The sequence below is a fragment of the Equus asinus genome, chromosome 30 (genome assembly GCF_041296235.1).
Source record: "Equus asinus isolate D_3611 breed Donkey chromosome 30, EquAss-T2T_v2, whole genome shotgun sequence".
NCBI classification, from domain to species: Eukaryota; Metazoa; Chordata; class Mammalia; order Perissodactyla; family Equidae; genus Equus; species Equus asinus.
In genome coordinates, this window is record NC_091819.1 from 404,911 (window position 1) to 427,521 (window position 22,611).

The 22,611-nt window shown below is 44.5% G+C and overlaps 2 protein-coding genes and 1 long non-coding RNA gene across 4 annotated transcripts in view; 2 read left to right on the forward strand and 1 right to left on the reverse strand.

Annotated features, from left to right (window-relative positions):
• The window catches only part of KLHL12 (kelch like family member 12), a 30,409-nt gene extending 27,991 nt beyond the window's left edge, over positions 1-2,418 (forward strand). Inside the window, exons 11-12 of the mRNA XM_014855418.3 lie at positions 483-669; positions 849-2,418. Of these exons, the coding sequence (XP_014710904.1) occupies positions 483-669; positions 849-975 (314 nt within the window). The 3' untranslated portion in view covers positions 976-2,418. The remainder of the gene's footprint in view (positions 1-482; positions 670-848) is intronic.
• Positions 1-22,611, reverse strand: part of LOC106840205 (uncharacterized) — a 42,848-nt gene that overhangs the window by 14,044 nt on the left and 6,193 nt on the right. The window contains exon 2 of the long non-coding RNA XR_006522193.2: positions 57-244. This is a non-coding gene — a long non-coding RNA (uncharacterized lncRNA). The remainder of the gene's footprint in view (positions 1-56; positions 245-22,611) is intronic.
• RABIF (RAB interacting factor) lies at positions 4,806-20,993 on the forward strand. 2 transcript variants are annotated; one of them, XM_014855449.3, is made up of 3 exons: positions 4,808-5,004; positions 19,215-19,466; positions 20,346-20,993. In XM_014855449.3, exons 1-2 carry the CDS (start codon positions 4,879-4,881, stop codon positions 19,458-19,460), a joined length of 372 nt encoding a protein of 123 aa, XP_014710935.1. In that variant the 5' UTR covers positions 4,808-4,878; the 3' UTR covers positions 19,461-19,466; positions 20,346-20,993. The 2 variants fall into 2 exon arrangements, with proteins under 2 accessions (XP_014710924.1, XP_014710935.1); XM_014855438.3 differs by having other exon boundaries at positions 4,806-5,004; positions 19,215-20,993.

The window sequence follows — 22,611 nt, forward strand, 5'->3', positions numbered from 1 at the left end:
AATGAATATGCTGAATAAAATCTCTAATGCACAAGTACAGAAAAGCAGTGATTTACCTTCACTGGGAGCTGCTTGAAGTGGAGCAGGCTGGGTTGGAAGCAAGGAGAAATGCTGCGCTGCTCCACTTTCCTTTCTCTGGGTGGAAACTGCGTTGGGATGACAGCTTCAACTCCTTTCCTCCTTCCACCTTCAGTACCTTGTTTTGTCCACTGCCGCCTTTTCTCCTAGTGAAGAGGCTTGGGCTCTGAATTAATGAAAGTGAAGATGACAACCATTTCAGTTTTTCTTTTCTATTTCAAGGCCCAACCAAAGGGTTTACAGATGGGATAACTTGTGCTGGGCTAGGTTCTTCTAGGCCTGTCTGGCCCCAGTCCACATCCCTCAGCTAACCTAGAATTCAGCTAGCCATCAGTGACCATGTTTTGTTTCTAGAATTCAGGTCTTAACTTAGGAGTATTCATCTGCTGTACCTTTTTCCCCAGGTGCAGGAGTAGCCCTGCTGAATGACCATATTTACGTGGTGGGGGGATTTGATGGTACAGCCCACCTTTCTTCCGTTGAAGCATACAACATTCGCACCGATTCCTGGACAACTGTCACTAGCATGACCACTCCACGCTGCTATGTAGGAGCCACAGTGCTGCGGGGAAGACTTTATGCGATTGCAGGGTGAGGATTTAGAAACCAGGCTAGAGTCACCAAGCATCCAGGGCAGTGTGATCCAGTCCACATTTTTGGATGGAGATGGGGTTTGGGTCAGGGAGACATCTTCAGTGGCAGCCTTAGTGTAGGACTTGTATGGAAAGGAATAGAAAGCTCATTTCCTTCTTTTGCTTCTTCCCCACTAGATATGATGGGAATTCCCTGCTGAGTAGCATCGAGTGCTATGACCCTATCATCGACAGCTGGGAAGTAGTGACATCCATGGGAACCCAGCGCTGTGATGCTGGCGTGTGTGTTCTCCGAGAGAAGTGACCGTTGTTGGAGCATAATCCAGAGCTAGTGACCAGTCCCAGGGACAGTTTACAGGAGAATCAAGGATCCTTTCCAGAATGTCTCTTTCTCCTTGTGTGCACAGGGTGATTACAAGCACCAGTGCAGTGATGACTGTAGTTATTTGACACACCGCCCCCTCACGCTGGTAGTTTTGTCCAAGAGGAGGGTGGGTAACAGACACTCCAGGGAAGAGACTGCACACTGGATGGATGTGAGAGGCCAGATCACCTCTCCTTCTGGTCTAGGGAGCACTTTCTTGTCGTCTCTAAATTACCATATGCTTGGGAGAATATATACTTATATATATAAATATATGTTGTGCCTCATGTGTTGCAGAGAATGAAGGTGAGTTTGACCTATTACATGTGGGCAGTATTCAGCCTAGATGGTTGGGAGGATACCAAGCTTGGTAAAACCCAAGTCTGATGTTTTCCTTTTCCAGGGATAAATATCTTGCCTAGTCTACCGGTAGCTAGGGGCAACACAGTTCCATTCTGGAGGAAAACCAACAGAAAAGCCCTGTCAAACTTTGGGGGCCTAGGGAAAGATCTGTCGGACACTCCCTTAGAGGGGACAGGGTTGCTTTATCAGGAGTTTAGAGTGAGTGAGGAAAATGATTCGATGGGATGTGAGTGAACCTAGAACACCACTAAAATATAACCTGGAAGACTGAGAAGGGTGTATTATTCGAAGCATCGTTTTATGTCCCCATGGTCTTTCTGAACTCAAGTGTCGTGCATCTTGGCACTGGAGACTGTCTGAGGGAATAACAGAGTGAACAAACGTTGGGAGGAGCGGAGATTGAGTAAATGTGGGAGTTCAGTGTGCCTGGGGACGAATCGGAAGTTCTGTGACTTTACATTGTCTTAATCCCTGCCAGGGCTCATCTGCCCATGGGTAAGGTTTGCCTCGAGTGGGTGAGAGACTCTTTGTTGAATCAAATACGACTATGCTATTACACTTCCAAACTATTTATTTGGGAATGGGTGGGGATGGCAACAGCCTAGAAGTTCAGCTACCTGATTACTGTCCCCTTCTTTTAAGGGCACATTTATGCTAAGGACGGGTTTTTACAGCTGTGTTTGGTACATTTAGTCTTTTTCCTACTATAAGGTTCCCTTCTCTGTCCTTAGAATGGATTTCATCCATCCCACAACAGAAAAATCAAGGACAACCAGAATTCTTTTGTTAGTTCCAGTACCTGCTATCACCATTTCTGAGCTACTGTTCAAGTCTCCCCTGTGTTATGGAGTGAAATTCTTGCTTTATGGGTATTGGGAGTGTGGGAATATGATGCCTAAATAAGAATGCACTTTCCCTTTACTCTGAAATTCCATTTTTCCCCTTTCCCTGAGTTTTGTTGATCTGAACAGTTCATCTTTGTATTTTTTTAAGAAAATATTAAAAATCAACTGTCTCAAATGCCTGTAAGAGAGTTTGTGGCTAACCAGCATTACCTTGCAGACATTTTGGGGGGATGAGGCATAGAGATCAGCTGCTAGTCCTGTCCCTTCAACCTGTTCACCTTGTGTGTTTGCCAACTAACTCTGCTATGTCTCTCTGTTAGACACAGATAAGGAGTAGCCACTTTGTGACTATAGAGATTCTTATCAGTAAAATGTTTATGTGAATTTGGCGTATTCATTGACTCTCTCACACTTGGAGTTTGAGCTCATTTAGTACCCACTGGAATTTTAGGGTTTTAGTCACCCCATCCTTTTCCTATTTGCTTCAATTTGTGACCCGTGATCTAAACAGCTATGCGGAAGGCCTGAAAAACTGCAAAAGTCCCGATATTCCCAGAGCAAAGGGAAGGGGGAGCCAAAGAGGAAGTTATTTTCACTAAAGAAGCCTGCCAACCTCTCTAGCAGATGGGAGTTGTGACTGCTGATTAAACCAGAGCTATGAAACGTGACTCATCCTACCTCAGGAAGAGATCCAAGGAAGGTTGAGAGGAGGTAGAGAAGTGGGGGTAAAGACTGTTGGCTCCTAGGCTGTCTTCACTGCTGAGTTTTCTGAGTTTCAGACCAAATTCCCAAATAGTTCTTATATAGCAGCCACAATAGAATATTCTGCAGAAAACACATAAAGCTCATTGCTCCCTTTCCACTCTTCTCCCAATCTTGTATACTTTCGCATGCTCACACACATACAAACAGAGGTACCCCTGATTTGGTGGTTACTTCTGTTTTTCTAGCTCCCCTAACTGGCAGCCAGCCACTTAGTTATCCAACCTCAGAAGGCTATCATTTATCTTGTGTCACCTCTATCACAATACAACATCCAGTTAGTTTCTAGGTTCTATACGATTTTATCTTTAATTTTTCCAAATCCACTCCTATATTTTTATTCCCTCTGTTGCCACATAGTTCAGACTCATAGAGTAATAGCCTTCCACTATCCTTACCTTTGCTCTTTTCCTGTCTTTCAATCAAGCCCTTCCATTTTGTCTTCAGTTATCTTTCTAAAGCACAGATAGGATCATTATAATACCTAACATACAGCAAAGTTTCAGTAAGTTATTTCTGGCCATAGATTCCCATTGCCCATATTAGAAAGTTCAAATTCCTTAGCATGATATTAGATCCACTGTACCTTTCTGATCTTACCTCCCTCTACAACCCTCGCTTCCCTCAGGTATAATATGTTTCAGCCACAATGGTCTACCAACCATTCCTGAATTTGTTCTCTCCCTTGTTTATGTATTCTGTTTCTTCTGTCTAAAATAATCTTGCTTTCTTGACAAAATCCTAGTCATGTTTAATGCCTATTTCAGATGTCACCTGGGTTAAAGCCTTCTCTAACTCCTTGGACTGAATTACTCGGTAATCCATGCTTCCATACACTTTGTTCCCGTGATCGTCTTTATCACATGTCATTGGGTTTGGGTCTGTCTTCCTGTTTTGACTGTTCTTAACTACACAGTGCCTATGTATCCTCAGGGTATAGCATGTTACCCAATTACCAAAAGTTGAATTAATGAAGGACAAAGAGGAAAAAGAAAAAAATGCAGATGGAGTGGCAGGTAGATTAGACACTACCTAATCAAGTGGCTTAGTTCCCTTCATATTCTGCTTCCCCTGCCATGTCAGGAAACCCATGGCCTGTTGGGTTAGAAGTAGTAAGCTAGGGGTCTACAGACTCATCAGATGGAATGAGAAAGTATAGTGTAAGGTGGTTTTAGAGCCATGCCTGGATCTACGGACCCTAGAAAGTAACCTTTCTGATCTTTACCTTTGTCATTGTGTCCTGGGGATAATAAGTGACAACACCATAAGGAAATTGTGATGATTCAACAAGTTTCTGAAGTGCTCCACATGCCACCTAATATATGGTCACTATGATTAGAACAGAGACAGCAATAAAAGCTTCCAGGCCTCTTTTTCCGACACCAAAAGGGTACATGTCCTTCTAAGTAGTCGGCTATAGAAGAAGCTAATGTGGTCAAAACTCGCTGATGGAAGTCTGACCAGATCCCTTCGTGGTGCCTCCAGGAATGTCCCCGTTCATTCCTGAACTGAATACAAATCTCGGGAAACTAAAGAGTTACAGTCAATTGTAATGACTTCTGTGCCCAGGGTTTAGTCAACAGTAAGGGAAGGCTAGTGACCAGGTGAGTACAGAGAGAGGATTTGTCACGTCCCAGGAAGTGACCCTGTCACAAAGCGAGGTTACACCTGGCGCTCAGGTTAGGCAAAGGAGGAGGGCGCTTGCGCAGTAGAGGCCGGAGCGGGGGAAGCGGGCGCCTGCGCAGGGGGCGTGTCCGTCCGCGCCGCGCCGCGCCTCGCCCCACCTCTGAAGGCCGCGCCTGCGCAGTTCAGAAAGACTGAGCGGGCCGGCGCCTGCGCGGTGGTGGCCGAGGCTGCTGCAGCGGTGGCAGTCATGGAGCCTGCGGAGCCGCTAAACGAGTTGGTGTCGGCCGAGGGCCGAAACCGGAAGGCGGTGCTGTGCCGACGTTGTGGCTCCCGGGTGCTGCAGCCGGGGACGGCTCTCTTCTCCCGCCGGCAGGTAGGCAGACAGGTTGGAGGCGGGTGACCGAGTGCCCGCGCCGCTGAGGAGTCCGGGTCCGTGAGGGGTCCCGGTCCGTGAGGGGGTCCCGGTCCCTGAGGGGCTCCCGGTCCGTGAGGGTTCCCGGTCTCTGAGAGGTCCCTGGTCCGTGAGGGGCTCCGGTCCGTGAGGGGTCCCGGTCCGTGAGGGGCTCCGGTCTGTGAGGGTCCCCGGGGTCCCGGTCCCTAAGGGGGTCCAGATCCGTGAGGGGCTCCGGTCCGAGAGGGGCTCCGGTCCCTGAGGGGGTCCCGGTCCCTGAGGGGTCCCTGTCCGTGAGGGGCTCTGGTCTGTGAGGTGTCCCTGGTCCGTGAGGGGGTCCCGGTCCGTGATGGGCTCCAGTCCGTGAGGGGCTCCGGTCCCGGAGGGGGTCCCGGTGCGTGAGGGGCCTGGTCCGTGAGGGGTCCCCGGTCCGTGAGGGGCCTGGTCCGTGAGGGGTCCCCGGTCCGTGAGGGGTCCCCGGTCCGTGAGGGGCCCGGTCCGTGAGGGGCTCCGGTCCGTGAGGGGCCCGGTCCGTGAGGGGCTCCGGTCCGTGAGGGGTCCCCGGTCCGTGAGGGGTCCCCGGTCCGTGAGGGGCTCCGGTCCGTGAGGGGCCCGGTCCGTGAGGGGCTCCGGTCCGTGAGGGCTCCGGTCCGTGAGGGGTCCTGGTCCGTGAGGGGTCCCCGGTCCGTGAAGGGGCTCGCGCCTGTGAGGTGTCTGGGTCCGTGAGGGGCCCCTTCCCGTGAGGGCTCTGAGCCCCACCGGGGCTGGCGTCCTGGGCCGGCTCTTGAGGCCCGCAGGTCTGAGCGCCTCTCCGGTAGTCCCGTTGCCAAATGGCGCCCGAGTTCCGCCTCCACCCGCCGCCAGTCCTCATTGCCAGGGTCCCTTCTGCCGGGCGCTGTCCGCTCCGAGAAGAGCCCCAGGAACAGCACGTGCAGTGTAGGGATGCGCCGGGGTAACTCCCGTATCACGCATGCCTAGCAAGTGCTGGGATCGAGTTTCCCAGGGGAATCCCATTGTCAGCGGGACAGCTCTGCAGCCCTGAAGATCCGGTGTGAAGGAAGTCTGCTGATTGTCTTCACCTTAGGGGTTCCCATCCCTTCCTACCACCGCCCTCCGCAAGACAGCTGAGAAAGCAGTGGTTTGGTAAGCTTTTCACCGGAGTGTAACGTGGCCCAGGAAGGTGTGAGGAGTACCCTCATTGCAACCCTGTCCCTCAAAATGCGCTCTGCCCTCGTGACCTGCCCCGCTGGGAACTGGGTTTCCACGTAAGAATGCTAGCGTGGGCACAAACGTTAGGTCTGTGGCACGGTGCTGCTGGATCTAGTGAGTGGAAGCCAGGGATGCTGCCCGCATCCTACAAGGCACAGGACAGCCCCCCAGAGAGAGTTCTCCAGCCCAAATGTCAGGAGACCCAGACGGAGACGCCATGGCCAGAAGACCGCAAAGCGCTCTCCCACCCATGCTCCCTGCCGGCCCCATGAAATCATCTGTACTTGATGTTTATGCCCCTAGACTATGAGGCCTTGTGTCCTGTCCACTTCCGTATCTCCCACACCTGGACTGTGCGTATAAATAAGAACTGAGTAAATCCTTGGATTGAAATAAATTAATGAATAGAAGCTATGAGTCCGGTGTAAACCATGGGTTAGCATGGATGGAATGGATCAGTATGTTTAACTGGTACCATTGCTTCTCTGTTTGTGCAGCACGTGATCTGTGTTCTTTTCAAATCATATAAATGACATCACACACAGTGTTCATACGCTCGCAGTAGGTACTTCTCAAATCTTACCTCAAGTTGTGGCAGAGGAAATTATAGTTCAGCGGAGTAGAGGTAGGTGAATAGCAGCGTGATGTTTCATGGTTGTGAGGGAGACTGGGATATTTGAAGCACTGAAAAGTTCAACTTGGCCAGGACATAGAATGTCATAAAAGCAGCAAGAAATGAGGCCACTCACAGTTAAGGTGATGGGAATAGAGGAAGTGGGCTCAAGAGAGACTGAGCCAGGTGCCAGTCAGCTGTAGATAGGGTGGAGTGACCAGAGCTGACCGTGAAGGGTAGCAGAAACCTAAAAGGAACAGAGGTGTTGATGTGAAGATGTAGGAGTAATAATCTGGGGGCAAGGAGAACACTGGTTCCCATCTCCAGTATGTGGGGTATCAGCGTGGGCGGCACTGAGGAGCCAGTGGTTTTTTCTAACAAGAGCCTTGTTTCCATGAAGACAAAATAAAAAGGAAACAGCAGTTTGTGAAGGTAGGAAAAGGAGGATGATGTTATAAATGAGAGTTGTTTGCTTTTTTATCTTTTTTGGAGGAGTGGAGTTGCAGCATGAGTAGGCAGTGGAAGATGGGCTCATGGGAGAGCAAGTGTGGAGCAGTGTTCGGATAATATGAGAGCAGAGGACCTGAAGGCAGTAACCAAGAGCGGTTCCTGCTAAAACTAAACGTGCTCTTAACATGTGACCCAGCAAGTGCACTCTGGGACCTTTATCCCAGGGGAAATGAAAGCTTATATTCACACAAAAACCTGTATGTGACTGTTCATTGTACCTTTGTTCATAATAGTCAAAAACTAAAAACAGCCCAGCTGTCCTTCACCAGATGACTGATTAAACAAACTGTGCTACAGCCATACCGTGGAGTTAACTACTGATACACTCAACTTGGATGAATCTCCAGAGAATTATGCTGAGTGAAAAAAGCCAGTCCCAGAAGGTTTACTGTATGATTCCATTTGTATGACATTTCTGAAGTAACCAAGGGATAGGAATTACGGGGCTGGGGGTATTGGTGAGTGTGGTTATAAAATGTAACAGGAGAGGGCCGGCTTGGTGATGTAGTGGTTAAATTCACATGCTCTGCTTTGGCAGCCCGGGGTTCACTGGTTTGGATCCTGGGCATGGACCTATGCACCGCTCATCAAGCTGTGCTGTGGTGGCATCCCACATACAAAAATGGGGGAAGATTGGCACTGATGTTAGCTCAACGCCAATCTTCCTCAACAAACAAAGGGTAACATGAAGGATCCTTGTGGTGATGGAGCTGTTCAATGTCTTGACTGTGGTGGTGGATACATGAACTTACACGGGATAAAATTGATAAAACTGTATAGAACTACATATACACACAAATGAGTACAAGTAAACTAAGAAAATCTGAATAAAATCTGGGTTGTATCCCTGTCGATATCCTGGTTGTGATGTTGTGCTATAGTTTTGCAAAATGTTACCATTAGGGGAAACTGGGTAAAGGGTACATGGAATTTCTGTATTATTTCTTTTTTTTTTTTAAGATTTTTTTTTTCCTTTTTCTCCCCAAAGCCCCCCAGTACATAGTTGTATATTCTTCGTTGTGGGTCCTTCTAGTTGTGGCATGTGGGACGCTGCCTCAGCGTGGCTTGATGAGCAGTGCCATGTCCACGCCCAGGATTCGAACCAACGAAACACTGGGCCACCTGCAGCGGAGCATGTGAACTTAACCACTTGGTCACGGGGCCAGCCCCTGTATTATTTCTTAATATAGAAATAATTATCATTTATCTGTATCTTTGTATTATTTCTTCGCTATGTATGAACCTACAATTATCTCAATAAAACTTTAAAACTCATTTTAAAAATCAAGACATTATGCTAATGAAATAGTCACACGCTGCATAATGATGGTTTGGTCAACAACAGATGGTATATATGACAGTGGTCCCATAACATCAGTACCATATAGCCTAGGTGCATAGTAGGGTATACCATCTAGGTTTGTGTAAGTACACTGTGCTGTTCACACAACAACCAAATCGCCTAAGGATGCATTTCCCAGAACGTGTCCACTTTGTTAAGTGACACGTGACTGTAAACCAGTCACAAAAAGACAAATACTGGGTCCACGTTAGGAGAAGAGCCAAGATGGCGCCGTGAGTAGTCCTCTTTGTCTCTCGCCCTTCGAGTCTACAATTATTTGGACACTTATCGCTTGACAAAGGATATCCAGACAGCATCTCAGGACGTCTGAGACACCCACGCGACTATACATCGGAAGGCGGATGGACTTTCCTCCGGGAGGATGTGGAAATAGGTGAAAACTCTCCGACCCTGACGGGAAGCCTAGTACCCGCAAGCGGCTTTCTTCCAACGGACGCCCCCAGAGGATCCACACACATCTAGGGCAGGAGCGAGAACACAACAGAGGAGCGACGGTGGAAACAGGTGACCAGAACCCTACCTAAACCCCCTGCAATTACTCCTAAACGCAGAGGGAAACTTTGGAGTTGCACACCTGAGCCCGCGGGGAGAGTCTCTCCCCGCCATTGGCGGGGAGACCCAGCCTGGTGCTCGGGGCGCCCGGAGGGTCCCAGAGAGAGACACGGAGGGCACGGAGATCTCCCAGCTGCCGTTGCCCACCCTGTGGGACTAGGGATTGCTGGAGATCTCGGAGAGGACCGGGGCCGGGGGAACTTTCAAAGGCCGGTTCTGCGACCCGGAGGGGAAGCGCCGGAGCTCCGCCAGGCAGCAGACAAAACTCTCTGTCTGCCATTAGCAGAGGGGCCACGCCCAGCATTCATGGCTCCAGCAGAGGCCCGGAGAGAAGCCCTGAGGGCGGGGCGACCCCCAGCTGCCGTTGCCCGCCCCGTGGGGCTAGGGATTGCCAGAGATCTCGGAGAGGACCGGGGCGGGGGGAACTTTCAAAGGCCGGTTCTGCGACCCGGAGGGGAAGCGCCGGAGCTCCGCCCGGGCAGCAGACAAGGCTCTCTGTCTGCTGTTAGCAGAGGGGCCACGCTGAGCATTCACGGCTCCGGGAGAGGCCCGGAGAGAATCCCAGAGGGCGGGGTGACCCCCAGCTGCCGTTGCCCACCCCGTGAGGCTAGGGATTGCCGGAGATCTCAGAGAGGACTGGGGCTGGAGAGAGTTCCAGAGACCCAGCTTAGTAGCCTAGGGGGAAACCCTACAGGCTCACAGCAGCCTTAGGGAAAGCCTCTGCACAGCACCAGTAGAAGGCACCCAGCCGCCAGCCACAAGGCTGGAAGACCCCAGGGCAAAAGCAGCATAGCTAGGTGTACTAACCACAGACTGTAGAAGATGCCAATAGCTCTCCTGCGACCCATAGAGGACAAGTGAGATTTGGTGGGTGCCGACAGCAACGGAGCGACAAATATAAGTGATCCCACCCCTGGCCGCTGGAAAAGCCCATAACACCGTTGCAGACCCCAAGGAGAGAGCACATCTAGGTGGGCTGCAACAGTAGGCACCTGCAGCCTGAAGCCCCCCTGTGACGGCCCCCACGGCAGAGGAGGGAATCCAAAGGGCCACTGTGGCTACGAAGAGGGGCCCAGGCCCAGTTAGCAACTACGGACAGGGTTCCTGGTTGGTGAAGTATAAACAGCTGCTCCCCCCACCACAGCAGCTGAAACAAGTGAAAGGAGCAACTAAACTCTATCTCCATGCGGAGGCACAAATCAACAACATCAAGCAATATGAAAAAATACATTAAATCTCCAGAACAGAAAGAAAGCAACAAATACACAGAAAACAATCCCAAAGAAAATGAGATATATAACCTAAATGACGATGACTTCAAAACAGCCATCATTAAGATTCTCAATGAGTTAAGAGAGAATTCTGACCGACAACTCAACGAGTTCAGGAGCTATGTCACAAAAGAGTTTGATACGATAAAGAAGAACCAAACAGAAATATTGGAAATGAAGAACACAATAGAGGAGATTAAGAAAAATCTAGATGCTCTGAACAGTAGGGCCGATAATATGGAGGAAAGAATTAGCAATTTGGAAGATGGCAATATAGAATTGTTGCAGGCAGAGGAGGAGAGAGAAGCAAGACTTAAAAGATACGAAGAAACTCTCCGAGAATTATCAGACACAATTAGGAGATGCAACGTAAGGATTATAGGTATACCAGAGGGAGAAGAGAAGGAGAAAGGGGCAGAAAACCTATTCAAAGAAATAATGGCTGAGAACTTCCCAAATCTGGTGAGGGAGATGGATCTTCAGGTGACAGAAGCCAATAGATCTCCAAACTTTATCAATGCAAGAAGACCAACTCCACGGCATATAGTAGTGAAGCTAGCAAAAGTCAACGACAAGGAGAAAATATTAAGGACAGCCAGGCGAAAGAAACTAACCTACAAAGGAACCCCCATCAGGCTATCAGCAGATTTCTCAGCAGAAACTTTACAGGCTAGAAGAGAGTGGAATGATATATTCAAAAATCTGAAGGACAAAAATCTACAGCCGAGAATTCTCTACCCAGCGAAAATATCCTTCAAATACGATGGAGAAATAAAAACTTTCCCAGATAAACAAAAATTAAGGGAGTTCATTGCCACAAAACCTCCTCTTCAGGAAATCCTCAGGAAAACCCTCATTCCTGAAAAATCCAAAAAAGGAAAGGGGCTACAAAACCAAGAGCAGAGGAGATAAGTAGAAGGACAACAACAGAGAGTAGCAGCTCTACATCAGAACAGATTAAACCATGGGACGAGAAACAAAGGAAACTGAAGAAAACCGGAAAACAAGACACAAAATGGGAGTGGTAGGCCCCCACGTCTCAATAATCACTCTAAATGTAAATGGACTGAACTCCCCAATCAAAAGACACAGAGTGGCAGGATGGATCAAAGAACAAGATCCAACAATATGCTGCCTCCAGGAAACACACCTCAGCCCCAAAGACAAACACAGACTCAGAGTGAAGGGATGGAGAACAATACTCCAAGCTAATAATGAACAAAAGAAAGCAGGTGTCGCTATACTAATATCAGACAAGGTAGATTTCAAAGCAAAACAGATAAAGAAAGATAAAGAGGGACAGTATATAATGATAAAAGGGACTCTCCACCAAGAAGACATAACACTTATAAATATATACGCACCCAACACAGGAGCACCAAAATTTGTAAAGCAACTCTTAATAGAACTAAAAGAAGACATCAACAACAATACAATAATAGTAGGGGACCTCAACACACCATTAACACCAATGGACAGAACATCCAGACAGAAAATCAACAAGGAAATAATAGAATTAAATGAAAAATTAGACCAGATAGACTTAATAGATATATATAGAACACTTCATGCAAAAACAGCAGGTTACACATTCTTCTCAAGTGCACATGGAACATTCTCAAGGATTGACCATATTTTGGGAACCAAAGCAAACATCAATAAATACAAGAGAGTTGAAATAATATCAAGCATCTTTTCTGATCATAACGCTATTAAACTAGAAATCAACTACAAGAAAAAAGCAGAGTAAGGTGCAAAAATGTGGAGACTAAACAACACGCTTCTCAACAAACAATGGATCATTGAAGAAATTAAAGAAGAAATCAAATATTATCTGGAGACAAATGAAAATGAGAACACGACATACCAAATCATTTGGGATGCAGCAAAAGCAGTCCTAAGAGGGAAATTCATCGCAATACAGGCTCACCTCACTAAACAAGAAAAAGCTCACGTAAGCAACCTCAAACGACACCTAACGGAACTAGAAAAAGAAGAACAAACAAAGCCCAGAGTCAGTAGAAGGAGGGAAATAATAAAAATAAGAGCAGAAATAAACGATATTGAAACAAAAAAGACAATAGAAAGGATCAATGAAACAAAGAGTTGGTTCTTCGAAAGAATTAACAAAATTGACAAACCCCTAGCCAGACTCACCAAGAAAAGAAGAGAGAAAGCGCAAATTAATAAAATCAGGAATGACAGAGGAGAAATCACAACAGATACCAATGAAATACAAGAGATCATAAGAGAATACTATGAAAAACTATATGCCAACAAATTGAACAACTTGGAAGAAATGGACAAATTCCTAGACTCCTACAATCTCCCCAAACTGAATCAGGAAGAAATGGAGAATCTGAATAGACCAATCACAAGTAAGGAAATAGAAACGGTAATCAAAAACCTCCCCAAAAACAAGAGTCCAGGACCAGACGGCTTCTCTGGAGAATTGTACCAAACATTCAAAGAAGACTTAATACCTATTCTCCTCAAACTGTTCCAGAAAATTGAGAAAGATGGAGAACTCCCTAACACATTCTATGAAGCCAACATCACTTTGATCCCCAAACCTGACAAGGACAACACAAAGAAGGAGAACTACAGGCCGATATCACTGATGAACATAGATGCAAAAATCCTCAACAAAATTTTGGCAAACCGATTACAGCAATACATCAAAAAGATTATACACCAGGATCAAGTGGGATTTATATCAGGGACACAGGGATGGTTCAACATCCGCAAGTCAATCAACGTGATACACTACATCAACAAAATGAAAAACAAAAACCACATGATCATCTCAATAGACGCAGAGAAAGCATTCGACAAGATCCAACACCCATTTATGATAAAAACCCTCAGTAAAATGGGTATAGAAGGAAAGTACCTCAACATAATAAAGGCCATATATGATAGACCCACAGCCAACATCATACTCAATGGACAAAAGCTGAAAGCCATCCCTCTGAGGACAGGAACAAGACAAGGGTGCCCACTTTCACCACTCCTATTCAACATAGTACTGGAGGTGCTGGCCAGAGCAATTCGGCAGGAAAAAAAAATAAAAGGAATCCAAATAGGTAACGAAGAAGTAAAACTCGCGTTGTTTGCAGACGACATGATCTTATACATAGAAAACCCCAAAGAATCCACAGAAAAACTATTAGAAATAATCAACAACTACAGCAAAGTAGCAGGGTATAAAATTAACGTGCATAAATCAGTAGCATTTCTATACACTAACAATAAACTAACAGAAAAAGAACTCAAGAACTCTATCCCATTCACAATCGCAACGAAAAGAATAAAATACCTTGGGATAAACTTAACCAAGGAAGTGAAGGATCTATACAATGAAAACTACAAGACTTTCTTGAAAGAAATAGGCGATGACATAAAGAGATGGAAAAACATTCCTTGCACATGGATTGGAAGAATAAACATAGTTAAAATGTCCATACTACCTAAAGAAATATACAGATTCAATGCTATCCCAATCAGAATCCCAAGAACATTCTTCACAGAAATTGAACAAACAATCCTAAAATTCATATGGGGGAACAAAAGACCACGAATTGCTAAAGCAATCCTGAGCAAGAAAAACAAAGCCGGCGGAATCACAATCCCCGATTTCAAAACATACTACAAAGCTACAGTGATCAAAACAGCATGGTACTGGTACAAAAACAGGTCCACAGATCAATGGAACAGAATTGAAAGCCCAGAGATAAAACCACACATCTATGGACAGCTAATCTTCGACAAAGGAGCAGAGGGCCTACAATGGAGAAAAGAAAGTCTCTTCAACAAATGGTGCTGGGAAAACTGGACAGCCACATGCAAAAGATTGAAAATTGACCATTCTTTTTCACCACACACCAAAATAAACTCAAAATGGATCAAAGACCTAAAGATTAGGCCTGAGACAATAAGTCTTTTGGAAGAGAATATAGGCAGTACACTCTTTGACATCAGTTTCAAAAGAATCTTTTCGGACACTGTAACTCCTCAGTTGAGGGAAACAATAGAAAGAATAAACAAATGGGACTTCATCAGACTAAAGAGCTTCTTCAAGGCAAGGGAAAAAAGAATTGAAACAAAAAAACAGCTCACTAATTGGGAAAAAATATTTACAAGCCACTTATCCGACAAAGGGTTAATCTCCATAATATACAAAGAACTCACACTGCTTAACAACAAAAAAACAAACAACCCGATCAAAAAATGGGCAGAGGACATGAACAGACATTTCTCAAAAGAAGATATGAATATGGCCAATAGACACATGAAAAGATGTTCATCATCGCTAATCATCAGGGAAATGCAAATCAAAACTACACTAAGATATCACCTTACCCCCGTTAGATTGGCAAAAACATCCAAAACCAAGAACGACAAATGTTGGAGAGGTTGTGGAGAAAGAGGAACCCTCATACACTGTTGGTGGGAATGCAAACTGGTACAGCCACTATGGAAAACAGTATGGAGATTTCTCAAAAAGTTAAAAATAGAAATACCCTATGACCCAGCCATCCCATTACTGGGTATCTATCCTAAGAACCTGATATCAGATATCTCAAGAGTCCGCTGCACCCCTATGTTCATCGCAGCATTATTTACAATAGCCAAGACGTGGAACCAGCCTACATGCCCAGAAACTGATGATTGGATAAAGAAGATGTGGTATATATACACAATGGAATACTACTCAGCCATAAAAAAAGACGAAATTGGCCCATTCACAACAATGTGGATGGACCTCGAGGGCATTATGTTAAGCGAAATAAGTCAGTCAGAGAAAGACGAACTCTATATGACTCCACTCATAGGTGGAAATTAGTATATTGAGGAGATCTGATCGGTGGTTACCAGGGAAAAGGGGGGGTGGGGGGAGGGTACGGAGGGGGAAGTGGTGTACCCACAACATGACTAACAAAAATGTACAACTGAAATTTCACAAGCTTGTAATCCATCATAACATTAATAAAAAAAAAAAAAAGACAAATACTGTATAATCCCACTTACATGAGGTTCCTAGAGTAGTCAAATTCATAGAAGCAGAAAATTAGAATGGTGGTTGCCAGGGGCTGGAGGGAGCGAGAAATGGGGAGTTTTTGTTTAATGGGTACAGAGTTTCAGTTTGGGAAGATGAAAAAGTTCTGGAGGTGAATGGTGGTGATGATTGCACAACAATGTGAATGCACTTAATACCACTAAACTGTACACTTAAAAATGACGTAAGTGGTAAATTTTAAGTATAGTTTATCACAATAAAAAATCGGGGGCGGGGGGCTGGCCCAGTGGCACAGCGGTTAAGTTCGCACATTCCACTTCTTGGCGGCAGCCTGGGGTGCCCGGGTGAGGACGTGGCATCGCTTGGCAAAAAGCCATGCTGTGGTAGGCGTCCCACGTATAAAGTAGAGAAAGATGGGCATGGATGTTAGCTCAGGGCCAGTCTTCCTCAACAAAAAGAGGAGGATTGGCGGCAGATGATAGCTCAGGATTAATCTTCCTCAAAAAAAAAAATCAGGGATCAAAATGGAACATGCATCTCAGCTATGTTAGGCAGTATTGTTCTAGTTATCTATTGCTACATAACAAAAGCACCCCAAAACAGTGACTTAAAACATTAACATTTATTTTGCCTATCAATTTGGGGGTTGACTGGGCCTAGTTAGGCAGTTCTTATTCAGGGTCTTTTATGTGATAGCAGTCAGAGGGGTCATCTCAAAAGCTTTTTCACTCATCTTTGCCTGGGGACTGGGAAGACCCAAACACGTGAGCACTGGAACAGGCTTTGGGGGCCTCTCAGTCTTTCAGTGGATCTTTCCACATGGTCTCTCTGCATGGTGGCCTCAGGGTAGCTGGGGTTCTTACATAGAACCTGAAGGCTCCCAGAGCAAGTGTTCCAAGAGAAACTAGCAAAAGTGGCGTGGCCTTTTCTAACCTAGCCTGTCACTCCCACCACATGATATTCAGTATTACATTCATCGAGGCAGTCACAGTGGCCTGCCCAGGCTCAAGGGGAGAGGCAAGGACTCCACCTCTTGGTGGAAGGATTGTCAAAGAATTTGTGGACCTGTTTTAAAACCACCACAAGTACTCACTGAAGGGGGAAAATCATGAAAAAGTTACCAAGTTTACTCTGTAGTCTAACAGTTTTTATTCTCATCTATATTGTAGCATGCTTGCCAAGCTTCCCATAATGAGAATGTATTTTTACAAAGAGAAAGAAAACATTTTATTTTTAAAAGGGTACTGTTAACAGCTCTTGAAAAAAGGAAAAGGAGTTCCACTGAGACATCAATAGAATCTCACTGAGTTGTCATGTTCTACATATCTCTGAGGAGCCTGGCCAGGATTCAGGGTACTAGCTGGGGTCATGACAGCAAAGTTAACCCTTCTGGTCAGGGATCTGACTGGCAACTTTGGCCCCCAACCGGGTTAGCTGCCTCAAATTAAATCTTAATTCTTGATTTCCACCCCAGTAGTCTTTCGAGACTGCTATATCCCCCATATTACCTAACCCTAGCAGTTGTGCTCGGCATGGCAGGTGAATAGGTTGAGATCCATGCACAGATACACATATACATGGTTATATATAGGTATAGTCTTGTGGGCCTCACTTATAGCATTTAAATAAAAGTGGGAATGTTGACAAATCGAGGGAACAGGACTCAGAATGACTCTTTGAATGAATGGTTAATAATAGTATTTCTCTTAAATCATTAATCAAGTGAGATTGCAGAGGTGGCGTTTTGCTCTTTAAATGGGAACAGTGCGAGGGAAGCTGGTGCTTTGTTGGATGCCTCCTGAAGGCTAATGCTTAAATAGTCTTTAATTTTCTTCCCTTCCATTTAGTTAAGATGTGACTTCACCCCTACAATGTAGGGGATAGGCCAGAAATAGTTTTAAGGAAATTTAGGCCCACAGAAAGTTACAGTTAGGCCTGGAATCCAGGTTTCCTGGTTCCTGAATTTTGATTCCTAACTCCCTTTGCCTCTGCCTGTTCCCATTTTCCTTTAGGGTAAAACAAAGCATTAGGAACTCATTTTAAACATCAGATGAGGCAAAATGAGTGACTGGAATGATAATATAACAGGAGGAAGGACTATCTCATTTTGTGATGTCCTCAGATGACCTCTCAGGTGACAGCAGAGGGTAGAGCACAGACGTGTTTTAATAAGCCAAGGGTTTGGAGGATGGGGAGTAGAAATGTTCTGAATGGTGCTCCCTCCTCCCTATCAGGGATACGCTACTGACTACAGTATAGCCTGGAGTTCAGAAGTGCAAACTCTAGGGTATTTAATACACACTGGTAGCTCTTGTGGACTTCCTAACTGTAGCATTCAGGGAGAGGCTTACTCATCCCTACCAAAGCATTTACCTTTTTTGGACTAATGTCAGTCCAATTTCTAAAAGTTTTTTGCTTTTATTCTGATTGCCAATGCCAGACTAGCACACTGAGGCCATCCTGTTTTGTTAGAGTTTGGGGATGCATTAAACATGTATCGTAGGGTGGAAAATAAGTGTTTTGGTAGCAGCCATAATGATGAGGAGCAGAGGTGTAACAAGCTTTGCTGGCATTGTATTTACAGTAGTCTGGGGAAGCTAAAGGTGTGTGAACTAGCCATATGGAAGAAATTAAAGGGAGTGTGTGTGTGTGTGTGCATGTGCTTTCATAGCAGCGTGGCAGTGCCAGAGGCTTTCTCCTAAACCTTGGGAAGCCATGTTAATTAGCGGGTACAAGGATCCTAATGATAATCCAAATTCTCAAACTAGATTTTCCTTTTTAATGTTCTTTTTATAAGGTAAATCTAGCATATTCATAACAATGGTGGAATATAGGAAAGCCAGATATTCTGTATTATTTTAACAAATATTTGAGTTCCTTCTCTATATCAGTTACTATTCTAGGCACTGGGGATATAGTAATGAACAAGAAAGATAAGCTCCCTGCTGTCCAGGGGCTGACATTCTAGTAGAAGGAGACCCATGGTAAATAAGTAAGCCAATAAATTAAGAAGATAATTTCAAAAAATGGTAAGTAAACATAAAGAAGGAGTGACATAAGGGAACTTTTGGGGGTGATGGGATATGTTCATTATCTTGATGGTAGTGGTTCATTGGTGCATACATGTGCCAAAATGTATCAAATTGTACACTTTGAATATGTGCAGTGAGTGTGTCAGTTATACCTCAGTAAAGCCAATTTAAAAATAAAAATACAGTGGGCAGTGTGGAAAGCTAATTCAGATTGTTTGGTTAGGGAAGACTTCCTGAGGAGGTTACAGTTGAGCTGTATATCAAGAAGGAGTTGGCCTTGCCACGATCTGAGGGCAGAGCAGACTTACTCAGTTTGAAGAAGGAGCATAAAGAGCTAGAGGGAGATTAGGAACAGATAGGGCCTTATAGGCCATGGTAAGGATAGCAATGAAGCCAAGTTACCACAGCAACCAAAGTTCTTCTTTCATGTCTCTTAAGAATCAGGGCATGGATCAGAGGTAGCAGAGAAGCCACCCAGCCTCCTAGTCTGTAACTTAATAACAGAGCTCCTCGTTTCGTTTTCATTCCGAGAAACTGCTAGGGTGAAGTGTAAGTATAAGTAGAATGGGGGTGATGATGTGATTGAGCCAGTTCAGCTTTTGTATTCTTTCTGCCACTACAGCTTTTTCTTCCCTCCATGAGAAAGAAGCCAGCTCTGGCTGATGGCAGCAATCCCGATGGCGATATCCTCCAGGAACACTGGCTGGTTGATGACATGTTCATCTTTGAGAACGTGGGCTTCACCAAGGACGTGGGCAACATCAAGTTTCTGGTCTGCGCGGACTGTGAAATTGGACCAATTGGCTGGCATTGCCTAGATGACAAGAAGAGTTTCTATGTGGCCTTGGAACGGGTTTCTCATGAGTAATTGAGGGTAGGAGGACTCAACTCCACCCCAACTGTAAAAGCTACTCTCCACAAGAACTGGCATTTAACGTGGTATAATTGTTCTGCTGCCACCTTCTCTGTACCAATATAAATTATGAGTATCAACATGTCCAGCTTAACATGCAGAGAGCTAACCCTGCTTCCTTAAAGCCTCAAGTGCATGCCTCTTGCTTAATTCACTTCGCATCACAATATTTCCTAATGTCCCCTTTTCCCCAGTTTTAGAACACTGGAATGCTTCCACAAATCTTTTCTCATCCCTAGCATTCTGCCCAGGTGCTCTCCTACCCAGGGGCTCCCTCATTTTTTGCTCTAAAAGAGCAATAATCAACCTTGTAGCCACAATGACACATGACAAGTGATGCTCATGTGCTGATAGTTGAAACCACCTTTATCTCTCTCTCATTCAAAAAGCATATAAGTATCTGACAGTGACTTTGTTGTATGCTAACTTTATCTACCATAATTTATTTTTAAAAGTAAAGCATTTACAAACTTCACTATTTAAACTACTAATCAGAAACACATTACTTTGGACATACCTCTAATACCATGTTCGAGAGCCTCTACTCCAGATTGATAGTGATTTTTATTGTGAAGGTGAACGTGGCCCCTCTTCCATTCAGATCTCAGTGTGTTTTCTCTTCATATTAGCTCCTTGCTGCTATAGCCTGTAAGTTGAAAATCAGATTTTCACCCCCATCTGGTAGCCACCCCAAGGAAAACTCAGCCCTGGCCATTTTCCCAGGATCTCTTGGAATCACAGTGGAGGATGTGGGATATCGGAGGGATAGGCCTTTGCCATATTATCTGCGAGTTTACAGGTTTGTCTGCTCTGGACCAATAACTCTTCCTTTATTCTTAGGAACAACTTCTTTAATGGACATTGTCATCATTCACTGAACCTTCTGGACATGGTCTTCACAGAGTTTGAGTTCAATTGGAATCTATACAATCCAGAATACAAACTTTCTATCCAGATGCCTCTATTTCTACAGCTGTGGGGTTGCTCTGGCCATTTGATATTAGCAAACTTCTTTAACCATTCAATATGATGTTCAGTTCTGCCATTTCTCTTCTGAAATGACTTACCATCTTAAAAGAAATCTGTATAACCAGGTTTCAGGTATCTCCCATCATCCCTACCTTTAAGAGTCAGGAGACCTAGAATTGAAATAAGGACTAAAAGGAGACCTTACAATCTGCAGTCCATTCTTTTGCATCTGTTTTCTGGTTGCCTCCTCATTCCTGTCCCCCAAACTTACTCTAAGGGCTCCCCAACTAAAGTACAGGCCTTGGGCATGATTTTATCACCCACCTACTGCCCTAGAAAGGTAGCTTCCCTTCCCCAGTCATAGCCTCAATGAGCTCTAGTAGAAAACAAGAGAACTGTTTTCCAGACAAATGCTCAGATGCCTATGATTATGGCATTTGCAGAAAAACAACCGAGAATTATCCACTAGGTCAGAAGAAACAAAATAGATGCCTCTTGGCATATGACCCCTCATTATAAGCCAAAACCTAGGCAAAGCATTTTTTTAAATTAGGCTTTGACTTTTCTTTCCTTTTTTAATCACAGAAATAGTACCCATTCATTGCAGATAAATATGAAAATGGGTGTAAAAGTTTTTTTAATCACCTGTATTACCACCATCCAGAGATTGCCAATGGTAATGTGGCATATATCCTCAATGTTTTTATATATGTATATATATATATAAATATGTATGGTTTTGTAAAACAAATATGAGATCATACTGTACTCTTTTATAACTTGCTTTTTCCATTTAACAGAATACTGACTTTTCATGTCAGTAGATCCATCTATATACACCATTATTTTTCGTATTCCATTGTATTTCTGTACAATAATTTAAACAATCCACTATTAGATTGTCTCCAGTTTCCTATAAATAGTGTGATGTAATGTGCAACCTTCTAGTTAAATCGGTATACATATTCTTACCTATTTCCTTGGCATACATTATAATAATTAGAATTGCTGAGTATGCACATTTTCAAGGCTTTACTGTATTGACACGTATTCCTCAAAAACACCTGTGCTAATTTTCCCTCCTCCAGCAATGTACAAGAGAACTCATTTCTCTGAACCCTAACACTGGGTATTTATTATCATTAAAAGGACATTTTGGGGGCCAGTCCTGTGGCAGAGTGGTAAAGTTCATGCACTCTGCTTCAGTGGCCCATGTTTTTGCCGAATCGGCTCCAGGGCACAGACCTAGCATCACTCATCAAGCCATGCTGAGGCAGCATCCCACACAGCAGAACTAGAAGGACCTACAGCTAGAATATGCAACTATGTACTGGGGGCCTTTGGGGAGAAGAAGAAAAAAAAAGTTTGGCAACAGATGTTAGCTCAGGGCCGATCTAAAAAAAAAGCAAACATTTTGCTACTTTAATAGAAAAAAAAGTATCTCATTGTTTTAATTTGCATTTATTTCTAATGAAATTTTTATATACTTATTGGTTATTTGTATTTTTTTGAGAATTGCCAAACGTTATTGCCCCAGTAGCCAAAAATATCAATATTCTGCCTTTTCAGCTTGATTTGAAAGAAATAAAGGCATTTGAACAGAGGAAATTAGATTCCTGTGTGTCCTTGGGAAGAATATATAATTTGAAAAAGAGAGGAGAGCCGAAACCTGAAACTTAGGGTTTATCTTGAGGTCTGTCAACTACTAAATTAACTGCTTAGTGTCTGCTATAAAATGAGAATGTCATCTCTTCCTTCCCCTCACACAAAGGCTCTCAGTAAAGACTTGTGAATCAGTTAACTGCTATTTGCCATAGGTAGATGGACGTAACCCATGCTTGCTACTATGAGTATAGAAACCTGCAGTTTCTGTTGGGGAGAGCAATTGGTTTTTCCAAGGCCAAGTTGTTTCTACAAAATTCTTTTTTAACACATAATCAAAGATGAACAGTGGTGTACTGACATTTTACATATTGTTACCATGTCAGGTATGAGGCTGCTCAAGTAATTCTAACAGAACTAATAAGACTTCTGCTCCTGGTAATGCAGAATGGCTAATTTGGATTGACCATCCCACTAATGGCAAATAGAAAGACTGTACAAAATATTTTAAAAATCCAAAGGCATCAGAGAGCTA

Bases quoted from the DNA above. Each gene is read 5' to 3' on its own strand.
- RABIF (XM_014855438.3), top strand. From the start codon at position 4,879: ATGGAGCCTGCGGAGCCGCTAAACGAGTTGGTGTCGGCCGAGGGCCGA. The intron at 5,005-19,214 runs GTAGGCAGACAG...CTGCCACTACAG, and splicing joins CTCTCTTCTCCCGCCGGCAG to CTTTTTCTTCCCTCCATGAG.